The following is a 27360-nucleotide window of genomic DNA, read 5'->3' as shown; positions in this document are numbered from 1 at the left end:
AACCCCAGTCTGATTTTTTTTTTTTTTTTTATTTTGAAGCAGGGTCTCACTTAAGTTGCTGAGGCGGATGGTAAACCTGTGATCCTCTGGCTCAGCCTCCCAAGCACTGGGATCACAAGTGTATGGCACCATACCAGGCTTACTTTCACAAACAAAGCCTTTCTTTTTCTAATAGACTTGAAATCTGAGGCCTCCTGGTGCCTTGCTGGGGGCCAGCCCACAAGGGCCTCCTCACCTAAGCTCCTCTGACTCCCTGGGGGTGGGGAGGGTTAGGATTAGGGAGAAAAATTCTTTGGCCTCTTGTTCTGTATCATTTTTTAGATTCCCAGCCTAAGCTATTTTTAGGAAGTATCCCCCAGTGACTCCTAACTTACTCACCTGTTCAGTCAGCCCTTGTGGACCTCACTTATACATCAAGCTCTATCCCAGGACTGATTCCACTGAGACAGCTTGCCTTTGGGTGCAGTGGGAGAGAGGCATGGGATTCAGGGAGTAGTGGCTCTAAACTCTGTCCCTACCCTGATCCCTCCCTCATCGTCAGAATGGCCACTCCTGGCGTGGGTTCATGGGGATACTGCGAGTCTGCTTGAGGATAGAGGGACTGGCTAGCCTGGGTCAGAGTCCTGGGGTATGAGGGGCCTTCTGCTGGGGTTCAGGTTGTGAGCCTTAGCAATGGAGTCCCTAGGGATGGGTGGGTCTCAGTGGCCCCCACAGCACCATGAGGCAAACAGGCCTGGGAGGGTCAGAAAATTGACATGGCCTTTCCTCAACTGTGCAGAGAAGCTGGATGAGATCCTGGCAGCTGCTGCAGAGCCAGCGCTGAGGCCCGACATCGCAGATGCCGACTCGAGAGCAGCTACCGTCAAGCAGCGGCCCACCAGCCGGAGGATCACCCCTGCGGAGATCAGCGTGAGCTTGGGCAGGCGGGCCTGGGTAGCAGGGTCATGCCCCTCTCTGGGATGGTCCTCATCAGGGCTCCTCCTGGGTAGGGCTCTCCTGGAGACCCCTCAGACCATCTCAGCCTCCAGGTGTCACTTCTGTAGCTGCTGCCTGCAGTGTCTGACCCCAGGCAGCTTTTGGTTGTTCCAGGGCCACCTGACCCTGTCCCTGGGGCCACAATGCAGCATGTCCCTGTCCCTGCCTGCTCCCCTGCCTCATGCCTTCCAACCATGCCCAGGGTCTGCACCTACTGTCCACACAGTGTCACCTCCTATACCACCCACACCCGCTGGCTGCAGCTCTGCCACCTGAGCACGGGGGCTCAGAGCTGATTCCTGGGCCCAGGCACCAGTGTGTTGGAGAAAGTGTGGCGTGTGGGAAGGTGGGTGGGGCTGAATGGAGAACTGGGGCCAGTGCCCTAGAACCTCCATGTCCCCCTCCCTAACCCACAGTCATTGTTTGAGCGCCAGGGCCTCCCGGGCCCAGAGAAGCTGCCGGGCTCTCTGCGGAAGGGGATTCCACGAACCAAGTCTGTAGGTATGGCTGGGCTGAGGGGCTGCATGGGGCTGGGAGGGATGGGCTGGGCCGGGTAGACTTGGTTGGAGGATGCTCCCTCTCCTTATTCCCAGCTTGGGTCTACAGTTGCCCCCAGTCCTCCTCTCCCTGCTTAGCTCCAGGATCCAATTTGTGGATGTGTATTAGTCCTTCATCCACCCAGAAATGGGCTGCTGAAAGATGCCCTTGAGATCCCTACCTTGCCCACTGTTCCCCATCCACCAGGCAGCCTCTATCTCTTCTGCTTCCCACCTGCACCAGTGTCCCTGCCCCCAGATCAGCTGCTCCTTTGCAGCCTAAGTGCATGCCCAGTTTCTTCTCCTGAAACCATCTTCTCCTTGGATCTGCCCCCATCAGGCTGTCTGTCCCTTCCCTTTATATTCGGGGCACCTGTACCTGCTGTCTCTCCCCTGTGCCCCACCTACTCCTAAGCCTGTGGCAGACAAGGTCTCTCCATATCCAAAGTTGGATCTCCAGTGGTCTCCCAAGTGTCTCCCAGAGGATGCATCACCAGGTCCCGCTTGTTGGCATTGGTTTTCTCTGCCTCTCTTTGAAACTCTCCTCGCAGGGTTCTGGGGCAGTCCTAGTTCTTCCTTCCTCAAGCTGCACCTGTTCAGTCCTTGCCCTCAGCCTGACAAATGTGGGCTTCCTCAAGGCCATGTCTTCAGCCTCTTCCCTCTGTACTTTCTCACTTCATGGCCTCTTTGCCCCCAGCCTCTGTCAACCCACACTTGGCCGCCTCCTCTCTTGTCCCAGGTGGACACCCACAGGCTCCATCTCCCCCACCTGCCGACTTGGGCATCTGCCTGTCTATAGACCTCCCACCATACCCACCATCTGTCCACATCAGAGCAAACCCATGACCAGGACTTACAGGTCGGACACCGAGCATTTGTGCACACTGGCCCATTTAGTACTTAAAATAACCATATCAGGGGCATATCATTTATTTTACTGAAACAAGCAGAGTTAAAATGACTTGTCCAAGGTCACATGGCTGTCCTTTCTGTCTCTCCTGTCCACCATGAAGCCAAGCAGCTACCCAAAATCTAGTCCCTCACCTATCCCAGAACTCTGCTTCCCCCATGGGCTGGGTCTGGGGCTTAGCTAGGGAAGGCAACATATCTGCAAATGGATCAGCTGTAAGTTATATGATGTGTATGTCAAGGCATACATGCACATGGAGCTGACAGGGAGGCCTCCAACCATGCTGGTTGGAGGGCATTTGGACTTAAAATATAGCTTACAATCCAGGGGACAGTGAGGCAAATCTCTGACAAAGGCCAGTGTTTATAAACACATGGAGGAGAGCCAGGCATAGTGGTGCACGCTAATAATCCCTGCACTTGGGAGGCTGAGACAGGAGGATCGCACAGGTTCGAAGCCAGCCTCAGCTACTCAGTGAGGCTCTCAGCAACTTAGTGAGACCCTGTTTCCAAATAAAGTATAAATAGGTCTGGGAGTATAGCCCAGAGGTAGAAAGTCCCTCGGTTCTACCCCTAGTACCACAAAAATAAATGAATGAATGAATGAATGAATGAATGAATAAATAAATAAATAAATAAAACACATGGGGGTAGCCAGGCATGGGGGAACACACTTGTAATCCCCATGCTTGGGAGGCTGAGACAGGAAGATTGCAGGTTCTCGGACAGCCTCAGCAACTTGTGAGGTCCTCTGCAACTTAGTAAGACCCTGTTTCAAAATAAAGAATGAAAAATTGGGCTGAGGGTGTAGCTCAGAGGTAGAATGTCCCTGGTTCAATCCTCAGTATCCCCTGCCCCCCTGATAAAATAAAGAGATGAGTGTATGGCAGGATCCTTCATGGACTGCCAAGGGTCATTTCTGTAGGTGGGAAGATAGGAAAGAAGGCTGGTGAGACTGTATCTACTTTGGAGCCAAGAGGAGCTCCTGGGCATTCTCTGTGGTTTCTTCCTTCTTCTGCCTCACCTGACAAATTGGGGTGGGCTGCCTCCCCATATACCCTAAGCTCTGTCCAGCACAGGCCCATTGTCTTGTACCTGGACACAGCTTTTCTCATCCAGGCCTCTGGCCCTTCTTGTCCATCCCTCTGGTCAAGGAGACTTTCTGTAGCACAATTATTACTTTATACCCTCCAGTTTGACCCTCTGTGGTCAAATTGGTCCTCTCCTGCCTCACCTGGGACATCTACCTTCACCCTCCTCTGACTTGGGTCTTCCAGCACTTGCTGTGTTCCACCTAGCCTCACTGCCTGGATGGCCTGGCCTTCAGTGCTGCCCCATCACAGGTCCAGATCTGTGCAGCTGGTCTGCAAGCCTGGAGCCTCCTGATGAGCCTGCCAACTCCTCCCTCTGGTCCCTCCCATGCTCCGTGACAAGTGAGCCGACAGGCACTCATCTTTATCCCCCGCGGCCTGGCACACCTCCAGTCGCCAACATGAGCATTGGCTGAGCTATCAGCTCCCGGGGCTCCTACACCCCATCCTGGCTGTGTGGCCCTGGGTGCACAGTGCAACCCTCAGACCTCAGAACTCTGACCAGTAAACGTGGCGACTGCCTGGCACCCTCCCCCAAGGACTACTCAGGTTCTTCAGTGGGCCTTGTCAGCCTGAGCTTGGACAGACAGGGGCCACTCAGCTGCTGCTAAGGATAGTAGAACCAGGTCCTGTGTCCATCTGAGACCACGGATGCTCAGGAGATGCGTGCTGCAGATGCTATCCTCATCTGTCTGCCTCACCCTAGAAGGCAGCAGAGCAGATGCCCTGTTATGTGCTGAGGCAAGTGACTCTCTTTATCCTGAGGCAGAGCTCGGCATGCTATTAGCATTAAATTTCCCCTTTTCATCTTCACATGTCACTCCAGCCCTCTGCACCCCCGAGGTGCACTAGTTCTTCCTGCATAGATCTTTCTAATTCACAGGCTTGGGGGTATTCAGTGTGTGTTCATGTGCTGTGCAGGAACAGAGCGCAGAGGACCTAGGACCAGCCTGGCCAGGTTCTGTGTCCAGTGGAGAGAGGGAGAGACCTAACCAGATGAAAATAACCTTAGCTACTTTCCAGGGTGCCGCCACCTGTTTTGTCCTGTATTGCACATCTGAAATAACTCAGTAACAGGCAGCCCTTCTGAAATGAGCCTGAAATTTTTAGAGGTGACTGTTAGGGCTGGCCAAGACTAAGTCTGCCTCAAATGCCTACCCTTGCCTGAGGCAGCTGAGCCACCATGCCTGGCAGGAGGCAGCCTAGGACGGGAGGCCTCCCTGGCACTGCAGTGGACTAGCCCTGATGTGGTCAAACACGCAGCCTGTACTGTGGGGACTTCTTGATGAGCTTGATGAGGCCAGGGCAGAGCACTGGACCCTAATGACACCTGCAGATAGGAGGAGGAGGTTCATGTTAAGCCTGTATAGTTCTTGAGAGGACAGGCTGAGCAGGATTCAGGGCCTAGTGTGGAGTCACACAGCCATTAGGGAGTAAGACTTAAACAGCTGGGGTGGTGGCTCACACCTGTAATCCTCCCAGGATCTGGGATACTGAGACAGGATGACTGGGTGGAGACTAGCCTTGGCAACTTAGTAAAACTCTTAGCAACCTAGCGAGACCATTTCAAAACAAAAAATAAGTCTGGGTATGGTGGTGCACACTTGTAATCTTAGTTCTTAGAAGGCTGAAACAGGAGGATTGCAGGTTTGAGGGCAGCCTTAGCAAATAGACTCATCAACCTTGCAAGACCCTGTTTCAAAAGTGAAAATTATAAAATAGGGCTGGGAACCGGGCGTGGTGGCATATGCTTATAATCCCAGCTTTGGGGAGGCTGAGACAGGAGGATCTTGATTCAAAGACAGCCTCAGATAATTAATTATTAGTGAGGCCCTTTGCAAATCAGTGAGACCCTGTTTCAAAAATAAAAAGAATAAAAATAGAGCTGGGAGCCAGGAATGGCGATGCATGCTTTTATTCCCGTGCTTGGGAGGCAGAGACAGGAGGATCGCGCATGTTCGAAGCCAGCCTTGCTAGCTTAGGAGACCCTGTTTCCAAATAAATATGTCTGGGAATGTAGCCTAGAGGTAGAAGGGATTCCAGGAAACCCAGTACCACCAACCCCCCCCCCACACACACACACACAAAAACTAGAGCTGCGGGTGTAGCTTGGAGGTAGAATGCCTTTGGGTTCCATTCCCAGTGCCGCATAAATAAATAAAAAATAAATAAATAAATAAGGCTGAGGATTTAGCTTGGCAGTAGAATGCCCTGGAGTTCATCCCTTAGTACCACCAAAGGGGGAGGGCTGGGGGTGTCGTTTGGAGGTAGAATGACCCTGGGTTCAATCCTTATTAGCACAAAAATGAACCCCAAACGTGCTCGTGGTGCTTGGCCTACAGCTCTGTTTTAGTTCCTCCTCGCTCAGATCTGTTTCAGCCACTCTTGTGGCCTCCTGGCACACTCTCAGGGCCATCCACACGGTTTCCCTGATCGCCCCAGGGTTCTTTCACAGTCCCCGCCCACCAGGGTAAGCAGGATGCCCAGTGCATGGCTCCGGTCTGCCGCCCTCCACAGTCAGTGCACACCTGCTCCTTTCTGTCCATCTCCCGATTGGCTTGCCACCAGGGCCTCCCACTGCCCCTGCTTGTTTGATGGACAGCAGGTGCTTGCTGTCTTGGGTGGGAACAAAACTGACCATATCTCCATGGAGTGTCAGGGCTCTTCCATGTCTGTAGGCTTGGGGAAGCCTTAGTCCCAACCTAGGCAGGGAGTGTTTGGCTCCAGAACCAGCCCGGCCCTCCTTCACTCTGACCCGACTCCTGAGCTCTGCACAGCAGCCTTTCCTGTGGGTACACAGGGTGTTCCTGGGAAAGCCCAGGCTGGTATCTTGCCCAGAGTACCTGATCTGGGGGCTCTGCACAGTCCCGGGCCTCTGCAGGCCCTGGCTCGTTCTCCCATGGGTGCCCTGGGGTGGCAGGACCAGCCTTTGTGGGAAGGGGGGCCAGGGTCCAAAGGGGCCTGCGGAAGCACAAGCACCCCGCAGCCAGGCCGCGCTCACGGGCCCTCTCTCTGCAGGGGAGGACGAGAAGCTGGCGTCCCTGCTGGAAGGGCGCTTCCCGCGGAGCTCGTCCATGCAGGACCCGGGGCGCGAGGGCCGCGGCATCCCGCCCCCGCCGCAGACCGCGCCGCCGCCGCCGCCCGCGCCCTACTACTTCGACTCGGGGCCGCCGCCCGCGTTCTCGCCGCCGCCCCCGCCGGGCCGCGCCTACGACACCGTGCGCTCCAGCTTCAAGCCCGGCCTGGAGGCGCGCCTGGGCGCCGGGCCCCCCGGCCTGTACGAGCCGGGCGCGGCCCTCGGGCCCCTGCCCTACCCCGAGCGGCAGAAGCGCGCGCGCTCCATGATCATCCTGCAGGACTCCGCGCCCGAGGCGGCCGAGCTCCCGCGGCCCGCGCCCGCCGCCACGCCGCCCGAGCGCCCCAAGCGCAGGCCGCGCGCCGCGGGCGCCGACAGCCCCTACGCCAACCTGGGCGCCTTCAGCGCCAGCCTCTTCGCGCCGTCCAAGCCGCAGCGCCGCAAGAGCCCGCTGGTGAAGCAGCTGCAGGTGGAGGACGCGCAGGAGCGCGCGGCGCTGGCCGTGGGCAGCCCCGGGCCCGGCGGCGGCAGCTTCGCCCGGGACCCCTCGCCCACGCACCGCGGGCCGCGGCAGGGCCTGGGCGGCCTGGACTTTGGCGCCGGCGACGTGGGGCTCGCGTTCGGCGGCCCGGGCCCGGGCCCCGGCAAGGAGCGGCGGCTGGAGGAACGGCGCCGCTCCACTGTGTTCCTGTCGGTGGGCGCCATCGAGGGCAGCCCGCCCAGCGCCGAGCTGCCCTCCCTGCAGCCGTCCCGCTCCATCGACGAGCGCCTTCTGGGGGCTGGCCCCACCGCCGGCCGCGACCTGCTGCTCCCCTCCCCCGTCTCTGCTCTGAAGCCATTGGTCAGCGGTCCAAGCCTTGGGCCCTCGGGCTCCACCTTCATCCATCCGCTCACCGGCAAGCCCCTGGACCCTAGCTCGCCCCTGGCCCTTGCCCTGGCTGCCAGAGAGCGGGCTCTGGCATCCCAGGCGCCCTCCCGATCGCCCACACCCGTGCACAGCCCTGATGCCGACCGGCCTGGACCCCTCTTCGTGGATGTACAGGCCCGGGATGCGGAGCGAGGGGCCCTGGCCTCCCCAGCCTTCTCCCCGCGGAGCCCGGCTTGGATTCCTGTGCCTGCACGCAGGGAGGCCGAGAAAGTCCCCCGGGAGGATCGGAAGTCCCCCGAAGACAAGAAGTCCATGATCCTCAGCGTCTTGGACACGTCACTGCAAAGGCCAGCGGGCCTCATCGTCGTACACGCCACCAGCAATGGGCAGGAGCCCGGCCGGCTGGGGGCTGAAGAGGAGCGCCCGGGCACCCCGGAGCTGGCCCCAGCCCCCATGCAGACGGCAGCTGTGGCAGAGCCCCTGCCTAGCCCCCGGGCCCAGCCCCCTGGAAGCACCCCAGCAGACCCCGGGCCGGGCCAGGGAAGCTCAGAAGAGGAGCCAGAGCTGGTGTTTGCCGTGAACCTGCCACCGGCCCAGCTTTCCTCCAGCGACGAGGAAACCAGGGAAGAACTGGCCCGCATCGGGTTGGTGCCACCCCCTGAAGAGTTTGCCAATGGGATCCTGCTGGCCACCCCACCCCCTGGCCCGGGCCCCTTGCCCACCACGGTGCCCAGCCCGGCCTCAGGAAAGCCCAGCAGCGAGCCGCCCCCTGCCCCTGAGTCTGCAGCGGACTCTGGGGTGGAGGAGGCTGACACTCGAAGTTCCAGTGACCCCCACCTGGAGACCACAAGCACCATCTCCACGGTGTCCAGTATGTCCACTCTGAGCTCGGAGAGCGGGGAACTCACCGACACCCACACTTCCTTCGCCGACGGACACACTTTTCTACTCGAGAAGCCACCAGTGCCTCCCAAGCCCAAGCTCAAGTCCCCGCTGGGGAAGGGGCCGGTGACCTTCAGGGACCCACTGCTGAAGCAGTCCTCGGACAGCGAGCTTATGGCCCAGCAGCACCACGCCGCCTCTGCTGGGCTGGCCTCTGCCGCCGGGCCTGCTCGCCCTCGCTACCTCTTCCAGAGAAGGTCCAAGCTGTGGGGGGACCCCGTAGAGAGCCGGGGGCTCCCCGGGCCTGAGGATGACAAACCAACTGTAATCCGTGAGCTCAGCTCCCGCCTGCAGCAGCTGAGCAAAGACACGCGCTCCCTGGGGGAGGAGCCGGCTGGCGGCCTCGGTGGTCTGCTGGACCCTGCCAAGAAGTCGCCCATCGCAGCAGCTCGGTGAGCAGGGCAGTGTGGGGCGGGACTGGTCCTCGTCATCCGTCTCTTTCGTTCACCCTCGGGCTCCCCTCTGTCCCTCATCCTGTCCTGTCTCTCACCTGTCAGTGGCACACCTGCCCTCCACCCCAGCATCCACCTCTTTGTTTGCTCTTGCTCTGCTGTCTGAGTTATAAGGCTTTCTAGGACTGTTGTTCTAAACATTCTTGATGGTGCTGGAAGTGGGGCTGGGGTCTGTGAGACCTGGGCAGGAGCTGTTGGTTTTCTGTGGCCCTGTGTGGCCTGTTCAGGCCTCCACTCCTGCCCGCTCCCCACGCGGCTGGTGCCCTCTCCTGGTTGCCACCTGCCTTGCTGCCTTTCAAGGTCGGGAGCAAACTGCTCCCTTTCCTTCAGGGTCCTGCCACTAACTTCCTGTTTTCTGCCCCAGAAACACTTACTCCTGGCAGCTTCTTAATGCCCCTTAAACTCCTGTGTGTAATTTTTAAAGTGCATCAAGAAGGTAGGTGGAAGCCGGGCGTGGTAGTGCACGCTTGTCATCCCAGCATTCAGGAGGCCGAGACAGGAGGACCTGGGTTCACAGCCAGCTTCAGCTACTTAGTGAGGCCCTTTGCAACTCAGTGAGACCCTGTTTCAAAATAAAGAATAAAAAATAAGACTGGGGTGTAGCTCGGAGGTAGAATGCCCCTGGGTTCCATCCCCAGTACCACAAAAGAAGAAGAAGAAGAAGGAGGAGGAGGAGGAGGAGGGGAAGAGGAGGAGGAGGGGAAGAAGAGGAGGAGGAGGAGGAGGAGGGAAGAAAAGAAGAAGAAGAAGAAAAAGAAGAGGAGAAGAAAAAAGAAGAAGAAGAAGAAGATGATGATAGGTGGACACCATATAGTCTGCCCTCTCCCCTTCACCCTCCCTTTTTTGTCTCTCTGTCTGTCCTGCTTCCCACTGTGGGGACTTGAGAGGATGCTGGCCTGGGGAGGGCTGAGCTAGGTGCTGGGTGCCTCCAAGGCTGTCACTTCTTCATCTGACAGGATCTGCAGAGCCCCAGGCTACAGGGTTCTTCCTCAGGGATTCTTTCCCAAGCTCCCTGTGGGCTGCATGCATGCTGGTGACATCTGGCCAGCTTCTTGTCTGGCTTTCTCAAGTTGCTTTTTCCTCTGTGCCCAAGGTCTTCCCTCTTCAAGTTTGGGCAGGATTCTACTTTCTGACGTCTCTCTGTTGCCCCGACTGCCTGGTGGCCAGGGGGCCCCTGTCACCTGGGAGGCAGAGTTCACAGTGTTGAGGCGCACACAGCACAGACTGCAGGTCTGACTCATCCGGGCCTGCCTCTCCTACTTCCTTCTAGCTTGAGAGGTGCAGGAATGCTCCCCCTAACTCTTTTCATCCTGGGGTTTGGTCAGGGGCCTTCTCCCCTTTTTACCTCTTTCAACTCCTAGCTAAGTTTGAAAGCCTCTTTCTCCAGTGCAGTGTAGAAGGTCCCTTAGCTGGGCACTGGGCAGGGAACAGTCAGGATGAGGGCTGGTTCCAGCCTCTCTGCAGACTAGATCCCTGAGAATGCAGGGGCCTCCTGACCCTCCCTCTCTCCTCCTCTCCCAGTCAGCCTCTCTGTTCTTCTCTGTCCCTTGGTCTTGATGAAAGTCAAAGCCACTTAAAATGCATACACAGTGCCTGGCCCCATGCAGGCCCTCAATAAACATTTGTTAAGTGGATGGATGGTTTTTTATTTTATTTTAATTTATTTTTTGGTTTGGTTTGGTTTTTTGAGATCCAAGGCAGTAGCTTAGGACAAATTCCATAGAAGAACAGACACAGCGGCTCAGCTTGCTGGGAGCCCAGCGTCCACAGTGCGGCTCAGGGGAGCCTGGTCCTCATCACTGGCTCTGGCTCCCACAGGGTGCCTGAGCAGCAGAGCAGGATCCAAGTGATTCCTCAGCCGGAACCTTCCGGCGTGCTTCTTCTCTAGATTCATTCTCCCACTGTGCTCTTGGGCGCTCATCTCAGTTGGGGTAAGGTTCTCTCAGCCTGTGGCTCCGTGCTTTGCCACGCCCCTGTGTTTTCTTTCTTGGGTATGGGTGGGGAAGGCAAGCAAGCTAGAACGCCAACCCTTCCATCTGTCTGCAGGCTGCTGGAAAGTGAGCCTTTTTGCTTGGTATTTCCTGTAAAGTTCCAGCCTCTGCTTGGCTTTCTGTGGCCCTGCTTTCCCAACCAATGACTGGGGTCCTTGGCCAGGTGTGAATGGCAGGGTGGGGAGAGTGGGCATCATGTCTCTAGCTGAGAGTAGGGGAGGTGGCGATCTAGATGGAAGCCAGGGCCAACCAGGTGCCTCTTGACATCCCCCTCATCAGCTCAGGAACCTACCTCCGCCTGAGGTCTGCCTGGTGCCATCAGATGGCCCTAGATTTCAGTCCTCAGCAGGCCACATCTCAAGTGTTTCCTTGGGCAGGCCATCATCCTCTGTGACTGTCTGTCCTTTCCCTTAAGATGGATACTATAGTGATGGGACCTCCGGGCTCCCTCCAGGATGTCAGGAAGCACCACCCATGAAGCACCGAGCAAGCATGGGGCCAGGGCACAGGTCCTTACATGTGTGAGGTAGCAGGGCCTTCACTGTCAGTGATACCCAGGCACTCAGGCCACTTGGCCAAGTGTTAAGAGTCCTCTGTGGGAACGTAAGCATGCTAGACAGGACACTAGAGAATCTCCCATCACCTTATTTTATCTTTGTAACCATTTTGATAGATGGAAAATAACCAACCTCCATTTTCCAGACAGTCAAACTGAGACTCCAGAAAGTCATTCCGTCGAGTAAGTGGTAGCAGGTCTGAGCTCAGGCCCCTCTGCATCTGCCATAACCTGGGGGCTCTGCCCTGGGCCGTCTAGTGTGAGGCACTGGGTTCCTGCTCAGCAGTCTCCTCACGCAGAGGTGGCAGGCATGTTCGCCACGCAGCACAGACTCACACACTTGCACTTGCAGGCATGTGTAACACACGCAGCACCCTGTTGCACCTGCTTACCCTGCTGCATCAGGACACCGCTGCCCTGGCTTCCTTCTCTTCTTGCCTCTGCTTGCTCTTCTGCTCCTCCTTTCTCTGAGACCTGGGCAGAATCACAGCTCCCTGGAGTGAGTCCCACTGCCCACCACAGCCCTGTTGCTTCTGGCTGCAGGCAGAGGCTAAGCACAGGATGCTTGTGGCCACATCTGTGTCCCATTCCATTTCAGCTGTGGTCTTTGGTGCAGGTCATCGGAGCTGCAAGTTGGTTCCTGTCCTGTAACCAGTGATGCCTGGAGTTTGGTAGTCCCTCTCCTTTAGGGCTGAATCTGCTAGTGATCTGTTAGGGAAATGTCTGAAGTGGGGGAAGTTCTGACACCTGGCCATGCCAGCTCCTATTCTGTTAGAAGTCCCCGATCATCAGCCACAGCCACCCTCAGGTCCTGCCCCAAGCCCACTGTTCTCCTCCCTTGGTGGACAGCGTGGGAAGAACACACCCTCTCTAGCCCTTCCCCATAAATGCCTTAGCCCTGGCTCCGATATTCTTTAGCTGCTAGGTACTCTGCAGCCCGAGATCTTTTGGGTTAGTTGCCCTGTATATCATGAAGCCAAAGCTCAGTGACTTGTAGGAAAACCTGCAGATTACGTCCACGGCACCATCCTTGATTTTTGGGTGGCAGCTGCAGGACATTTTGGTGTTGCCTCAAGGGTGGTCAGGAACGTGGCTTTCTGAAATGTTGGTCCTGGGCTCTCCATCTGCAGTTGGTCCTACCCACACTCCAGCCCTGCCAAACAGACCATTCATCTGCTCAGCTCACACCTGACTAAGGCTGTCTTGGCCCCACACCTCCACGTGTCTTCCAGGGCCTGTGCTGGGTCTTGAATCTCACAGGGGATCCAGACCCCCACAGCAGTGCACTTGGCTCTCAGTTTTCTACCATACCGGCCTCACTTTCATATCTGCTTCTGTAGAAAAAGTTCATGGTGAAGTAATTTTGGAAATACAAATTAGAAGTTTCCTTGCTGTGGTACTTCCCAGCCCCTTTGGTTAGCTTGTATCAAGGAGGACAGAGCATGCCATGTTCTCCAGAACTGTTAGGGTCACCAGTTGGATCCTGTAGGAGATCTACTTTTTTCAAGATGGCTGAGAGCCTGCCCCGGTTGCTGGCAGAGGCCCTGAGTGTTAGCATGTCCACAGGGGTCTGGGCAAAGCCCTGTACCAGCAGATGCCTGGAGGCCTCCAGGCGTTGGGGCTAGAATGCCCTGGCTGGGCACATGCAGGTGTCGTTGGGAGAGCCCTGAACTCTGCTGGGGAACAGGAGGGGTCCCAGAGGAAGGGTATGTCAGTTTGGAGCTGTGGACAGGCCTGGGAGATGAGCGGGGTGTCAGCGGCAGAGGGGACGGTCCCAGAACTTCAGAGCTGTTTCTGGGACAGTGTTCCCACTCAGAACCATTTCCCCAAGTGAGGCCCGCACATCACAAAGGCCATGGGCGAGTCCTGCCCTGTGGGTGTGCCGCGGCAGACAGTCCGAGGTGGAGTTGGGGCTGGAGTGTGGACTTTTCCCTGCCAGCTAGTTGCAGCCCGGGGAGGGAAATGCTTTTTTATTTTTATCTGACGGTGATTTTTTCAGTGTGCATCATATCCTGGTTTTGTGCCAAGTGCCAGGAGTCGGGGAGAAGAGAGAAAGTGAGGGCCTGGAATGGACTTCAGTGGTGGAGTACCTAAAAAAAGTCCCTGAGACATGGAGAGTGTGGACCCAGAGGTGATGAAGCCTCAGGTTAATGTCGGGAATCGGTGATTCATTGGCCATAGGATGAAGAGATGGACAGATAGAGAAGCCACTAGTGCTTTCCAGGCTCCTCCAGTGGGAAAGATGGACACTAGTCACTGAGGCAGGGTGGGGGCATGTTAGCAGACCCCAGTAGAGGGTCTGGGAGAGACTCAGTGGGCCCCACATTGGCATTTGTGGCCATGTCAGCTACAGTAAAGGGTGGGATAGATAGCATAGCCCAGGAGAAAGTCTGGACCAGGAGCCAGGAGTAGAAAACCTTTCCAGGAAGAAGGCTAAGGAGGGCACCTCCAAGGGCAGTGGGGTCCAGTTGGCAGCATGGCAACTGCTGGGGGTGTGGGGAGCCAGGCCCACTGGCCAGGGGTCACTGCGGACAGTGAGTCAAGATCCAGGCGTCGGGGGAAAGAGGCACTGGGAGCTGTGGATGCTCACCTGAGCGAGTTGGACTTGGCCTCTGGAAGGAGGCTGCTGAGGTTTTGGGGTGACAGTGCCTGGTGGGATTGTATCTCGGTAGGTGGTCCAGGGCCATTAAGAGGTGGCTGTGCAATGGCAGGCACCTACCCAGGGAGTTGGTCAGGCAGCCACAAATGGTATTGGATAGATGCAAAGATGAATGGAAGGCAGATCTAGACATTGCTAGGGTAATGGGCAGTACTCTGTTAAGAGGAAGGTTCTGGGTGGCCTGGCTTGGGCTTTTATTCTGGGCCACTTGACACCTCCCGCATGTGGGAGGTAGTGGATGTGACTGGCTTCTCCCACTCCCAGCTCGGTGGCCTGCTGTTTCTTGGCCCCTGGGCACCTTGACTGCCTGCCTCCATCCCAGGCCTCCAGGTCACCCCTCAGTCAGGAGGGCTTCAGGCCACCCAGATAGGCACAGCTGTGTTCTGCCTAGTTCAGAACTCCTGGGCTCAGAGCAGGGTCTGGTTGGACCTCCCCAGTGCACTGCCCAGCCTCTGCACTGGGCCTTCTGCCTTTACTGCCCCGTTATGCCCCGACTTGGCAGTGCATTCCTGTCTCACCTGAAACTATAGGTACATCTGACCTCAGAGCAACAAGGAAACTTATACCTCTGGGTGGGTCCTGAGCAGCATCTGTCCTGTGATGCAGATGCCCAGGCCAGGGTCATTGTGTACATCTGCGGGTTGAGAGCAAGATGCATGTTCCTGGTTCTGCTCCCCTGTGGGTGTCCACAGTCTGGCCTCACAGTTATAATTCCATTATGGTCTTAGCCAGCACCCCTCCCAGCAATCATCCCCCAGCCCTGGGCACCACTCCCAGGAAACTGCCCGCCCGACTCACGCTTTGCCCCAGAGTGCAGCTGTCTCCATGAGGCCAGGTTCCCTGGAAGCAAGGCGTTTCTCCTGGTGGTTTGCCCATTCCCTGTGCCAACCTCAGGTGTTCCTGGGACACCCCCCCCCCTTTCTGCTGGGGGCCTCGTCTAGACCTTTCAGGTTCTGAGCAGCTGAGGAGGCAGTAGGGACAAGCTGAGGAAGGACAGCCAGTGGAAAGGACAAGAATGAGGTTGAGTGGGAAAGATGGATCCCCATGGAGGGGCTAGCCTTGCCCAGGTAGATGAAAGATGAAACCTGCTTCAATAACGGGCGATGCTGAGGGAGCATGCTGGTGCAGGACAGGCATGGTGGTTTTGTGTGGCGAGGACAGCTTGAGGGTGGGCAGGGAATGCAGGAGAGGAGTCCTGAGGCCAGCCCAGGGAGGGCGATGACAGCTGGAGAGAGTCCAGTCAGACAGCAGAGAGGGTGTCGGGGGACTGCACCACCAGGTGCCTGCTAAGCAACACTGGTCTGCACTGCGCACAGGTAGGCAGCAGCTCTCAGCAGCCAGGTCAGGGGCCCACTCCAGTTGGCCAGTCCACCTGTACTTTCAGGCACCTCAGCACCTCCACGGCAGCTGGGCCACCTCCTGAGTCTGCCCCTGCACAGGGTGTTTGGCAGGGGTGCCTCACCTGGCCGCCCCTTGTGTGGTGTGAGTGTGGGCTGCGTGGCCTGGCCTGCTAACACTCTCTCTCACTGCTCTCTCCCGCCCATCTGCATGTGGCTGCTCTGTCTAGCTGCGCGGTGGTCCTGAGCGCCGGCTGTGTAAGTGAGCATGCCCATCCCATGCCTCACGGTCCACGTGCTGTGCCTGGCTGCCCGGGTCTGCTCTGCATGGCTGTGTGGGGCTTTGGTGCCACTGGTAGCCCTTGAGGCTGTCCCTGGCCATAGTCTGGGATAGGGATGGGAGTGAGGGGCTGCAGGGGTGGACCTGCTCTGGAGCTGTGACCACAGACAGGCTTCTTGCCATGGCCAGGCTGAGGCGGGGCCAGAGGCGCAGGTGAGGGAATGAGGTGCCTGATATCCTGTGTACGTGTCTGGGGAATTGCTGCATCCCTGCCGTTGCCGCTGCATGCTTGCATCCATGTGGCCCGTTGCCATCATCGTCCTGTGCAGGGAGGCTGCCTCGGCCTTGTGGGTGCTGCTGCCTCACACCTGCATGCACTCTGCCCAGTGTGGGTGTGAGCGCTGCTTGCTATCTGTCTCCAGTGTCATGGACCTTTTCAGTGTCTGCCACTGCCAGCCTTCACCATGACTGAGCTGTCCCTGAAGCCAGACAGGTTTCTCCGGGTCTCCTCAAGAGAGCATAACTTGGGAGTGGTGCGGGTATTGCCCAGTCCCTGTCCTAGGCACCCTTGGAGGGGCTGTGCCTAGAGTCAATGCTGGAGGCCAGTAGGGAGGAGCAGCCAGACCTTGCCCTGAGAGGCTGACTCCTCCCATGCCCTTGGAGCCTCCACTGTGTGTGTGTGTGTGTGTGTGTGTGTGTGTGTGTGTGTGTGTGTGTGTGTTGGGGGGGCAAGGCCACCTTATTCACTTTCCAGCCAGTCAGGGGTCCCCCAGGGCAGGACCCTGGCTTTGCGGGGGGGGGGGGGGGCAGGGTGCCTATAGGGTTTGTTCCCGGCCCACCCTCGCAGCCCCTGCCTTGCTCCCTTCTGCCTGTCCTCGGTTTACTTTGCGCCCCTCACCTGGCCCTGACCCCTCTCCCTCCGCAGGCTCTTCAGCAGCCTCAGTGAGCTGAGCACCATCTCAGCGCAGCGGAGCCCTGGGGGCCCTGACGGCGGGGCCTCCTACCCAGTGCGGCCCAGCGGCCGCTACCCCGTGGCGCGACGCGCCCCCAGCCCAGTGAAGCCCGCGTCGCTGGAGCGGGTGGAGGGGCTGGGGGCGGGCGCGGGCGGTGTAGGGCGGCCCTTCGGCCTCACGCCTCCCACCATCCTCAAGTCGTCCAGCCTCTCCATCCCGCATGAGCCCAAGGAGGTGCGCTTTGTGGTGCGCAGCGTGAGCGCGCGCAGCCGCTCGCCCTCGCCGTCGCCGCTGCCCTCTCCTTCGCCTGGCCCCAGCCCCGGAGCCCCCGGGCCCCGGCGGCCCTTCCAGCAGAAGCCGCTGCAGCTCTGGAGCAAGTTCGACGTGGGCGACTGGCTGGAGAGCATCCACCTAGGCGAGCACCGCGACCGCTTCGAGGACCATGAGATCGAGGGCGCGCACCTGCCCGCGCTCACCAAGGATGACTTCGTGGAGCTGGGAGTCACCCGCGTGGGCCACCGCATGAACATCGAGCGCGCGCTCAGGCAGCTGGATGGCAGCTGACCCCCGTCCCCACCCCCGCCCTGGCTGCGCCCTGCCGGCAGGGCCCCCCACCCCGACCAGGGCCGCGGGCTCGGCCTGCCCCCTACGACGGTGCCGGGCCAGGAATGTTGCATGAATCGTCCTGTTTGCTGTTGCTCGGAGACTTGCCCTGTACATTGCTTAGTGCCCTCCCCTGCCGCCGAGCCCACCCAGCACACAGGAAGGGCACGGACCAGGGAAGCTGGGACGGGAGGGGTCGGGGGCGGGGTTCTCTGGCCTGACTGCCTCCTTCCCGGCTCCTGGTGGCCATTCTCCCCAAGGGGGAACCTAGCCCAGCATGCGAGGTCAGGACACGCCTTGGTGACTCGGGGGGTGGGGGGAGACATTGGGGTTCTCGATGGGGGCCAAGGAGCCCCCTGTTTTGCATATCTTAATCCACTCTATATTTGGAACAGAAAAGGAACAAATATCTCTGTCCGTAGTAGTTCCCGCCTCCTCCTCCTCCTCTAGCCCTCCTGCTGGTCCCGCTGCAGCTGCCCAGTCTTCCATCTCTGGCCCCTCACTGCCACCCCATACAGGGCAGGGGCGCTCCAGCTGGTCTGGGGTTGGCCAGGGTCCTGGTGGCCTACCTAGGGGCCCCACTCAGCCCCCTTCCCTTGCTGAGCTATAGTGTGCCCCATCCACCCTTCAGGTGCTGCTCGGGGTGGGGGCAGGGGACAGGCTTGGTGTCCTGCTGGACATCAGCAGGGCTGGTGGCAGGGCCATCGCCTGGGGCTGGGCCCTGGCACTGCACTGCCCTCAGCCATCTTCCTCACAGGGGCCCTCCCCCAGGAGAGGTCCAGTCTCCTCCCCACGTTCTTGGGCAACTACAGCAGAGATGCCTCCCTGCCTGGGACCCCAGAGTCTCCCATTCCTGCCCTGTGTGTGTGCACGCCTGTGTGCTGTGTGCCACCTGGGTGCGGCAGGCGTGTGGGAGTCCTGTGAGTGTCTGATCCTGGAAAGGCCCCAGGCTGCTGTGGCAGGTGCGTGGCCTCGGGAGCATGCGGGGTAGCCTGCAGGGGTGTGTGCCTGTGAGGGCACCATCTCCTCTTCCAAAGAAAGCCAGAGGCCACCCTGCCCCCGTGCCCTGCTGTGCACCCAGCCTGCCCTTCCAAGAGCCTCCCCCATAGCCTGCGCGGGGTTCCTGTGAGTCCCTGCCGCTTGGGGAGGCTCAAAGGCCCCTGGAGGCAATGCCCCCTTTTGGGCTTTTGGGGAATCATGGGGCCCCCTAGCCCACAATAGGCCCTGGGAAGAGTAGAGACCCTCGAGGGTGCCCCAGCCCCCCTACTGTGACTCCTCACACTCAGTAATGACCTGTGGGGTGGGGGGCCCGGGGCGTTTTTAAACCTAGGGTTTGGAGTCTGGACTAAGCTCCATCCACGTCACTCACAAGTTTCTGTTTATATTTCTAGCTTTTTTTAATAAAAAAAAAAAAGACAGAAAACAGAAGTTTTCATAGCCCAGGGGCCTGGCACGCCGGTCTGTGCCCACCCGCCCCTCCCAGACCCCGGCCTCATTCCCTGGGCACAGAGTCACATCCACTGACCCTCCCACCAACAGACCAGGTCACACAGCAGTGGTCACTGTAATAGACTGCCACACACTCAGTCTCACACTCACCTGTGGGTTTTTGGTTCCGTTCAGTTTGGGTTTTTAACTTTACAGGGTCAGTTCCGCTTCACCCCTCCTTTTGTATGGAGTTCCATCGGGGGTTTTCACCCCCTGCTCCAGTCCTGAGGCCTCCTGACCCTGACGTTGTGATACACCCCACAGAGATCTATGTTTCTTATATTATTATTGATAATAATTATTATAATATTATGTAATAAATTTATAAGAAATGATGCCACGTCTCTGTTGCCTGTTAGAGGGATGTGGGAGCAGTCTTTCCCTTCCTGGGACAGGTCGCATTATCCCCCAGCCCTAGCCACATGTGCAGCCAACTCACAACCCTGTTGACGCCAGCCTCTGCTGGCCTCTTCTGGTGCCTGGCTGTTCCCCAGTGTGCTGCCTCCTGCCTGTGCTTCTCCCTTCAGCAGCTCACCAGGAGCTGCCCAAGCTTGAAACCTAGTGGTGTCTCATAATCTGTCACCTCGTCTTTTTTTTTAGGTGCCGGGGATAGGACCCAGGGCCTCACACATGCTGAAGCATGCACTGTCCCACTGATCCTAGCCCCCAGTCCCATCACATTTTTAAACCTAGGAGGGCGTAAACACCTTTTACCTCCAGTGTCTGTTTATAAATTCTTGATGTCCAGCCGTCTCCTGTCTTTCCCTGCTGTCCTGTCCATGGCTGCTGAGGATGACTGGGCCTCACTTCACCCCAAGCTGATGCAGTGGTTTTCTGGTTCCATTGTCCACCCTCGTGCTCACTGACACCAGACTATCTCTGCAAATGAGCGAGGGTCCTCCTAAGCCCCCTGGCCTGCTCCTCCCTGGCCCACAGGGCCCTCTACACTCCTGCAGCCCTGAAGCCCACTGCGCACATCCTCTTGGAGCTGGTTGCCACCCATTCCCACCTCCTTCCTGGATTGCCTGCCCTTTACCATCCTTGTGGCTGAGCTAAAGGATCCCTCTTTCATGAAGCCTTTCCTGCCCTGCCCTCCCCTCTGTATCCTCACAGCCCTGGCATCATCTCAAATTAGAGGAGGCTAGTGCTGCTCCTCTTAGATTGCCCCCTGGGGACGAGCGCTTCAGGATGTGAGATTTAGCTCTTCCTACTGCCTGAGCCAGGGCCACCAACAGACTTTGTCCTTTGAGAGCATGGGCATGTGAGCAGCCAGCTGTCTCTGGCCAATAACACGGCAAGGTAGTTGCAGCCTGTGTGGCACCTGATGGAGTGGCCAGCTCGCAGGCGGGCAGAGGCATTTGGAGGAGGATGAACAGCTGAGAAGGAACCAAGAGTTCAGCGATGGGACATGCCTGAGGGGAGGGGCTTCGGCGCCAGTGGTGGAGGGATAGTGTGAGCACCGCAAGACAGATCTGACCCAGGTTATACCTGCTCGGGGCCGGGAAGCACCATGGGCTTTTATCCCTAGAAGCAGGTGCAAATCTGGAGGGCGAGGAGGCTGGGGGGATGGCCGGAGAGCAGGTGTGCTGGAGACTGGCTTCAGGGGCAGGCGAAGGCCTCTTGGAGCTGGGGGCAGGCCCCATAATTCCAAATGTTCAACATTTAATTTTTTGTGTGTCGTGTTTTCAGGTTAGGAACTGTGGTCATCTCCCAGGAAGTCAATGAGAGAGGCTGTGGGAGGGCCCGTGGGCCAAGGGGACCAGATTCACCCTGGGCCTGAGCCTTCTCTGAGCTGTATCTGCAACCCTTGATATCTCCTGATGAGATTCATGCCTGGAGTAGAGCAGCTCCTCCATCAGGAAGGAGGAACAGAACAGGCTGGCTGCCCTCTGAGTAAGAGCAGGGGGAGCCTGTCTTCCCTGGAAATAACATCACCCACTCTGGTTCCTAAGAAATTTGGGGGGAGCAGATGAGTATCTCCCTAGGCCAAAAGCCTCAGAAGATGTGTCAGGAGGTTAAAGGCCTGAACCACAGAAACCTGTGTCGGGGAGATGGCAGAAGGAGGCAAAGCTAAGAGCCCAGCTCCCGAACGCCCAAGGGCACTTTCTCCATAGGATTTCAGAACATTCCTTGTGCGCCAACTCTCTTTGGAATCTGTGGCTCCAGCTCCCCCGTGCCATCAGCCACCCAAGGTTCTGTGATAATTCTAGTGAGCCAGGGTGCTGAGGCCAAGTGGAGGAAGTTTGGGCTGTGCAAAAGGTCTTCCTACAGAACAAGGGGTGGGAGGGGGTTGCACAGATAAGTGGGCAGGCAGGAGGGGCCTTGGGGGGAACAAATGGGAACAGGGGACAGGGAGAGGTTTGAGGTCGAGTGGGGCTCACCATCTGCCTGAGCCAAGCCCCCAGAGGTGGCCAGGAAGCTGTTCTTTTTCTCCAAAACCTGATAGTCTTGTAGTTCACCCCTCCCTCCTTCCTTCCTGCCTCCTTTCCTCTTGAACAGCACATAAGAGGCAGTCAGTCACACTCAGTGGAGATGTTTGTGCTGAGGTTAGGTGACTCTCAAGCCTGGCTGGGCTACATACCTCATCCCACAATGAGGCAGGGCAGGTGCTAGGCCTGTGTCCTCTCTAACTGGAGTGGGCTTGTTCTGCAGGGGCAACCAGGAATCATCTTCCAGGACCTAGACATTGGGTATACAGACTTCTAAGTATTTTTTAAAACTAGGTACTGTCGAAGGCCGGGCGTGGTGGTGCACGCTTGTAATCCCAGCACTTGAGAGGCTGAGACAGAGGATCGCACAGGTTTGAAGCCAGCCTCAGCTACTTAGACTCTCAGTAGCTTAGTGAGACTCTGTTTCCAAATAAAATATAAAAAGAGATCTGGGAGGATAGCCCGGAGGTAGAATAGCCCCTGGGTTCCACCCCCAGTGCCACAAAAAAACAAAAACAAAACAAAACAAACAAAAAAAAAACTAGGTACTGTCACTGGGCATCATGGTGCATGCCTATAATCCCAGTACAAACTCAGTAAGGCCGTTTCCAAATAAAAAAATAAAATAGCCAGGCATGGTGGCGCATGCTTGTAATTTCAGTACTTGGGAGGCTGAGATAGGAGGATCATAGGTTCTTGGCCAGCCTCAGCTACTTAGTGAGGCCCTGTTTCCAAATAAAGAATAAATCTGGGTGTGGTGGTACACGCTTGTAATCCCAGCATTTGGGAGGCTGAGACCGGAGGATCACGGTTCGTGGACAGCCTCAGCTACTTAGTGAGGCCCTACGCAACTTAGTGAGACCCTATTTCAAACATAAAGAATAAAAAATAGGGCAAGGAGTGTAGCTTGGAGGTCGAATGCCCCTGGGTTCCATCCCCAGACCCGCAATAAATAAATAAAGAATAAAATATGGCTGGGGGTATAGCTCAGAGATAGAATGCCTCAGTTCAATCCCAGTCTCTCTCTCTCTCTCTCTCTCTCTCTCTCTCTCTCTCTCTCTCTCTCTCTCTCTCTCTCTCTCACACACACACACACACACACACACACATAAAAACAGGTGAATAATCCTTTTTTTTTTTTTTTTTGCAGTACTGGGGATGAAACCCAGGGGCATTCTACCTCCAAGCTATACCCCCAGCCCTATTTTTTTTTCCTTCCTTCCTTCCTTCCTTCCTTCCTTCCTTCCTTTCTTCTTTCTTTCTTTCTTTCTTTCTTTCTTTCTTTCTTTCTTTTTTGTGGTACTGAGGGTGGAACCCAGAGGCTTTCTACCTACGAGCTATACTCCCAGACCTATTTTATACTTTATTTGGAAAAAGGGTCTCACTAAGTTGCTGAGAGCCTCACTAAGTAGCTGAAGCTGGCTTCAAACCTGTGCGATCCTCCTGTCTCAGCCTCCCAAGCACAGGGATTACAAGCATGTGCCACCATGCCCGGCTTTATTCTTTATTTTGAAACAGGGTCTCACTGAGTTGTGGAGTGCCTCACTAAGTCCTGGGTATTGAACCCAGGTATATGCATACGTTAATCCAGTGCTTTATCACTTATACACCTAGCCCTAATAGTAAAAACTTTAATATCACTTCTTGAATTCTTTTAAGAGTTCAAGAGTTTTTGTTGTTTGTTTTGTTTTGCGGTATCGGGGATGGAACCCAGGGACATTCTACCTCCAAGTTACACCCCGGCCCTATTTTTTATTCTTTATTTTGAAACAGAGTCTCACTGAGCTACAAAGGGCCTCACTAAGTAGCTGAGGCTGTCATGAACCATGTCCTTCCTGTCTCAACCTCCCGAGTGCTGAGATGACAATCACCACGCCTGGCTTCACTTCTTGCTTTTTTTTTTTTTTTTTTTTCTGGGCTGGAACCCAGAGGCATTTGACCTCCGAGCTACACCCCCTTTCTAATTTTTTATTCTTTATTTTGAAACAGGGTCTGAGTTGCGAAGGGCCTCACTAAGAAGCTGAGGCTGTCTGTGAACCGCGATCCTCCGGTCTCAGCCTCCCAAATGCTGGGATTACAAGCGTGCGCCACCACGCCCGGCTTACTTCTTGAATTCTTTTTTTTTTTTTTTTTTTTTGGTGGTAGTGGGGGTGGAACCCAGGGGCTTTTCTACCTCCGGGCTATACTTCCAGACCTATTTTATATTTTATTTAGAAACATGGTCTCACAAGCCGGGTGTGGTGGCGCACATTTGTAATCCCCACGCTTGGGAGGCTGAAACAGGAGGATCGCACAGGTTCAAAGTCAGCCTCAGCTACTTGGTGAGGCTCTCAGCAACTTAATGAGACCCTGTTTCCAAATAAAATAGAAAATAGGTCTGGGAGTATAGCCCGGAGATAGAAAGCTTCTGGGTTCCACCCCTAGTACCACCAAAAAAAAAAAAAAAAAAAAGAAAAGAAAAAGAAACATGGTCTCACTAAGTTGCTGAGAGCCTCACTAAGTAGCTAAGGCTGGCCTCGAACCTGTGCAATCCTCCTGTCTCAGCCTCCCAAGCACGGGGATTACAAGCATGCACCACCACACCCAGATTTTATTGCCATTTCTTGAACTATATTTCCAGAGTACTTTTCAGCTCTTATCAGGTACAATCTGACACCCAGTTAAAATAAGGGGGCTTCTAAACCCTTGGTAGGTAAGGAAAAACCTGTTCATACTCAGGTTGATGAAATGAACTTCAGATAGAGAAGATGAGATGCCTGACCAAGGTTAAAGAGAGAGATCTCACACTACCAGGGGTAAGAGCCCTTCTGACACACGCTGGACTCGTTCTTAAGTCCTGTGACTTAAGCTCCAGAGACTCAGACAAAGAAAGGGAAGACCAAAGCCGGCCGTGGTGGCACACGCTTGTAATCCCAGCACTTGGGAGGCTGAGACAGGAGGATCGCACAGGTTCGAAGCCAGCCTCAGCTACTTAGTGAGGCTCTCAGCAACTTAGTGAGACTCTGTTTCTAAATAAAGTATAAAAATAGGTCTGGGAGTATAGCCCAGAGGTAGGAAAGCCCCTGGGTTCCACCCCCAGTACCACAAAATACAAAAAAAAAAAAAAAAAAGGGAAGACCCATCCTCACATTCAGGGAGAGGAGCAAAAACATCCTAATATGCAGGTAACTGGGATAAAAAACCTCATGATACTCAGATAATTGCTATGATTGAGACCTGCTTACGTTTATCTCAGGAAATAGAGCTTTTGCTTAGTAGGCAGGGAAATAATACATCTCAACCCTCGGATAGGGGAGTTAAGTCACCCTGCCACTCAGTAGATATAGGTCTTGTCACTCTGTGGTAAAGATGAGGTGTTCTGGCCCAGTTAATAGCAGAGAACTTCAGACCTGTAGGTAGAGTAAGTGTTGGGACACTCTGTGGGGAAAATAATAGTCCCTAAGAATCAGATATGTGAGGTGAGACCTCTGGACATTCCTTGGAAGAAATGAGATATACTGCTGGGTGTGGTGACACAGGCCTGTCATCGCAGTACTTGAGAGGATGAGACAGGAGGATCATTGGTTTGAGGCCAGCCCCAGCAACTTAGTGAGACCCTCAGTAACCTAGCAAGACTCTGTTTCAAAATAAAAAATAAAAAGTGATCCAGGCATGGTGACGCATGTAATCCCAGTACTTGGGAGGCTGAGACAGGACAATCACAGGTACATGGCCAGCCTCAACTACTTAGTGAAGCCCTCTGCACCTTACTAAGACCCCGTTTCAAAAAGAAATATAAAATAGGTCTGGGAGTATAGCCCGGAGGTAGAAAGCCCATGGGTTTCACCCCCAGTACCACATGTTATGGATTGGGAGAATATGGTTTGAGGAAACTGTTCCCCGGGAACCCCTGCGAGGGTCCCGGGCACACTTTCCCCCAACCCATAACAAAACCCAAAACGACCCCAAACAGAAGGAAAAAACCGTGGATTCTTGTCCTAAGCTAAGAATAAATATGCATAGCTTGGACTGTTGCTGAAGATTTAAAGAAGTTTATTAGAAAGATAGGAATACAGAAAATAGAAATACAGCCCCATGCCAAAATGGCATGAGGGGGTGACTCGAAATGAATACACCAAAGGGCTTACACGTGGACTCGGCCTTTTATACCCATGACCTCCATCTTGTTTGTGTGACTCTGACGTAGTGAACATCCCTGTAAGGTACCTCCCCTAGCAAGGTGTGGTGAGGTGTCTCCTTTCATGAAGGTCGACCCCTCCTACCATCTTAGCTAGCTTATCCAATCAAGTAGATCTGTCTTTAGAGAAAGGCCTAGTTCTCTTAAGATCTGTCTTTAGATAGAGACAGGCCTAGTTCTCCTCTCCTATTGACTGGTTAATTACTTTGAGCTAGGTTAATTTACACTGGAATAGCTGCCTGTTTTAGGCAGAAATCAAGTCCTTTCTTTACCCATGTCTGCCGCCATTTTGACACAACTATTTTGAAATATACCAATTATTTTCTTTTGAAATATATTAATAATCAGAGCTTTCCCAAATCTTCCTAGACCGTTCCCAATACTGGTACACCACACACAAAAATAAATAAATAAATAAATAAATAATAAATAAATAAATAAACAAATAAATAAATAAAATAATGAGCCGGGAGTGATGGTGCATGCTTGTAATCCCCACGCTTGGGAGGCAGAGACAGGAGGATCACGCAGGTTCAAAGCCAGGCTCAGCTACTTAGTGAGGCCTTTTGCAGCCCAGTTAGACCTTGCTTCAAAATAAAGAATAAAGCCGGGCGTGGTGGCACACACTTGTTATCCCCACGCTTGGGAGGCTGAGACAGGAGGATCATGCAGGTTCAAAGCTAGCCTCACTGACTTAAGAGACCCTGTTTCCAAATTAAAATATAAAATAGGTCTGGGAGTGTAACCCGGAGGTAGTAGACCCCTGGGTTCCATCCTCAGTACCACCAAAAAATAAAGAAAGAAAGAACTAAAAAATAAGGCAGGAGCCGGGTGTGGTGGCTCACACTTGTAATCCCTGTGCTTGGGAGGCGGAGACAGGAGGATCGTGGTGGTTCAAAGCCAGCCTCGCTGGCTTAAGAGACCCTGTTTCCAAATAAAAATATAAAAAATAGGTCTGGGAGTGTAGCCTGGGGGTAGAAGGGTTTCCAGGAACCCCAGTACCACACACATAAAAAAATAATAATAAAATAAATAAGGAAGGGGGTGTAGCTCAGAGGTCAAATGCCCCTGGGTTTCATCCCCAGACCCACAAAAAAATAAAGAATGAAAAATAGAAGCCAGGCATGGTGGTGCACGCTTGTAATCCCAGCATTCGGGAGGCTGAGACAGGAGGATCGTGGTTCGTGGACAGCCTCAGCTACTTAGGCCCTTTGCAATTCTGTGAGACCCTGTTTCAAAATAAAGGGAAAAAATAGGGCTGGGAGTGTAGCTCGGAGGTAGAGTGCCCTGGGTTCAATTGCCAGTACCTTAAAGAAAGAAAAAAAAAAAAAAAGATCAACGAGCTAACATTCAGGTGCTGGGTTGAGACTTCTTAGCCAATGAGTGGAGGAGATAAGGCCTCTGGCCCCAAGGTGGAAGAAAGATGTTCTCACATATAGGAGTGGAGCTGCTAGCTCCCTGATACTCAGCTGAGATATTCCAGACTGATCGGATACCAGCAGAGGGCCATGTGACTTCCTGAAAGATGAAATGAGAAACATGACATTCAGTTACAGAAGAGACAGGAGCAGAGAAGTCGAGATCACCTCATAATCCAAAACCTGAACACTCAGGAAGAGCGGATGAGCCATCCTGATGAGCAGGAGACATGGAATATCGTGGCACTCCTGGGAGACAAGCCCTCTGATAGGCTGGTAAGACTTACACTGAGAAAGAGGAGAACGACTGCCCATCATGTGGCTGGGGCAGATAAGACCATCTGACACTCTTGCAGGTGAGAAGAAATGTTCTCACACCCAGGAAGATGCAAGGAGCGTTTGTCACACGGGTAGGCAAGGCGCTGTCTCCCAATGATCAAATAGAAAAAGTGATGCTTCATGACCGGCAGGTAGCTGTGATGAGAACTCCTGACATTCAAGTATAAGAGATAATACCTTGCTGCACTTAGATCCCAGAGAGGATGAGACCTTGTGATACTCTGGAACGAGCAGGAAACTGTGCTCTGTAGTCAGAAATCAGGGAAATCAAAATGGCTCTT

At 55.2% G+C, this 27360-nt stretch overlaps 1 protein-coding gene across 1 annotated transcript in view; it reads left to right on the top strand.

Annotated features, from left to right (window-relative positions):
• The window catches only part of SHANK3 (SH3 and multiple ankyrin repeat domains 3), a gene marked incomplete at both ends in the record, with an annotated part of 69109 nt that extends 51920 nt beyond the window's left edge, over nt 1-17189 (top strand). Inside the window, 4 exons of the mRNA XM_080706225.1 lie at nt 779-909; nt 1392-1476; nt 6530-8789; nt 16598-17189. Of these exons, the coding sequence (XP_080562351.1) occupies nt 779-909; nt 1392-1476; nt 6530-8789; nt 16598-17189 (3068 nt within the window). The remainder of the gene's footprint in view (nt 1-778; nt 910-1391; nt 1477-6529; nt 8790-16597) is intronic.
• Between the last annotated feature and the right edge of the window lie 10171 nt (nt 17190-27360).

Source organism: Muscardinus avellanarius, assembly GCF_963383645.1.
Source record: "Muscardinus avellanarius genome assembly, chromosome: 11".
Taxonomy (NCBI): domain Eukaryota; kingdom Metazoa; phylum Chordata; class Mammalia; order Rodentia; family Gliridae; genus Muscardinus; species Muscardinus avellanarius.
Note: the sequence above shows the minus strand (reverse complement) of the source record. Positions and strands in the feature narration are given on the sequence as shown.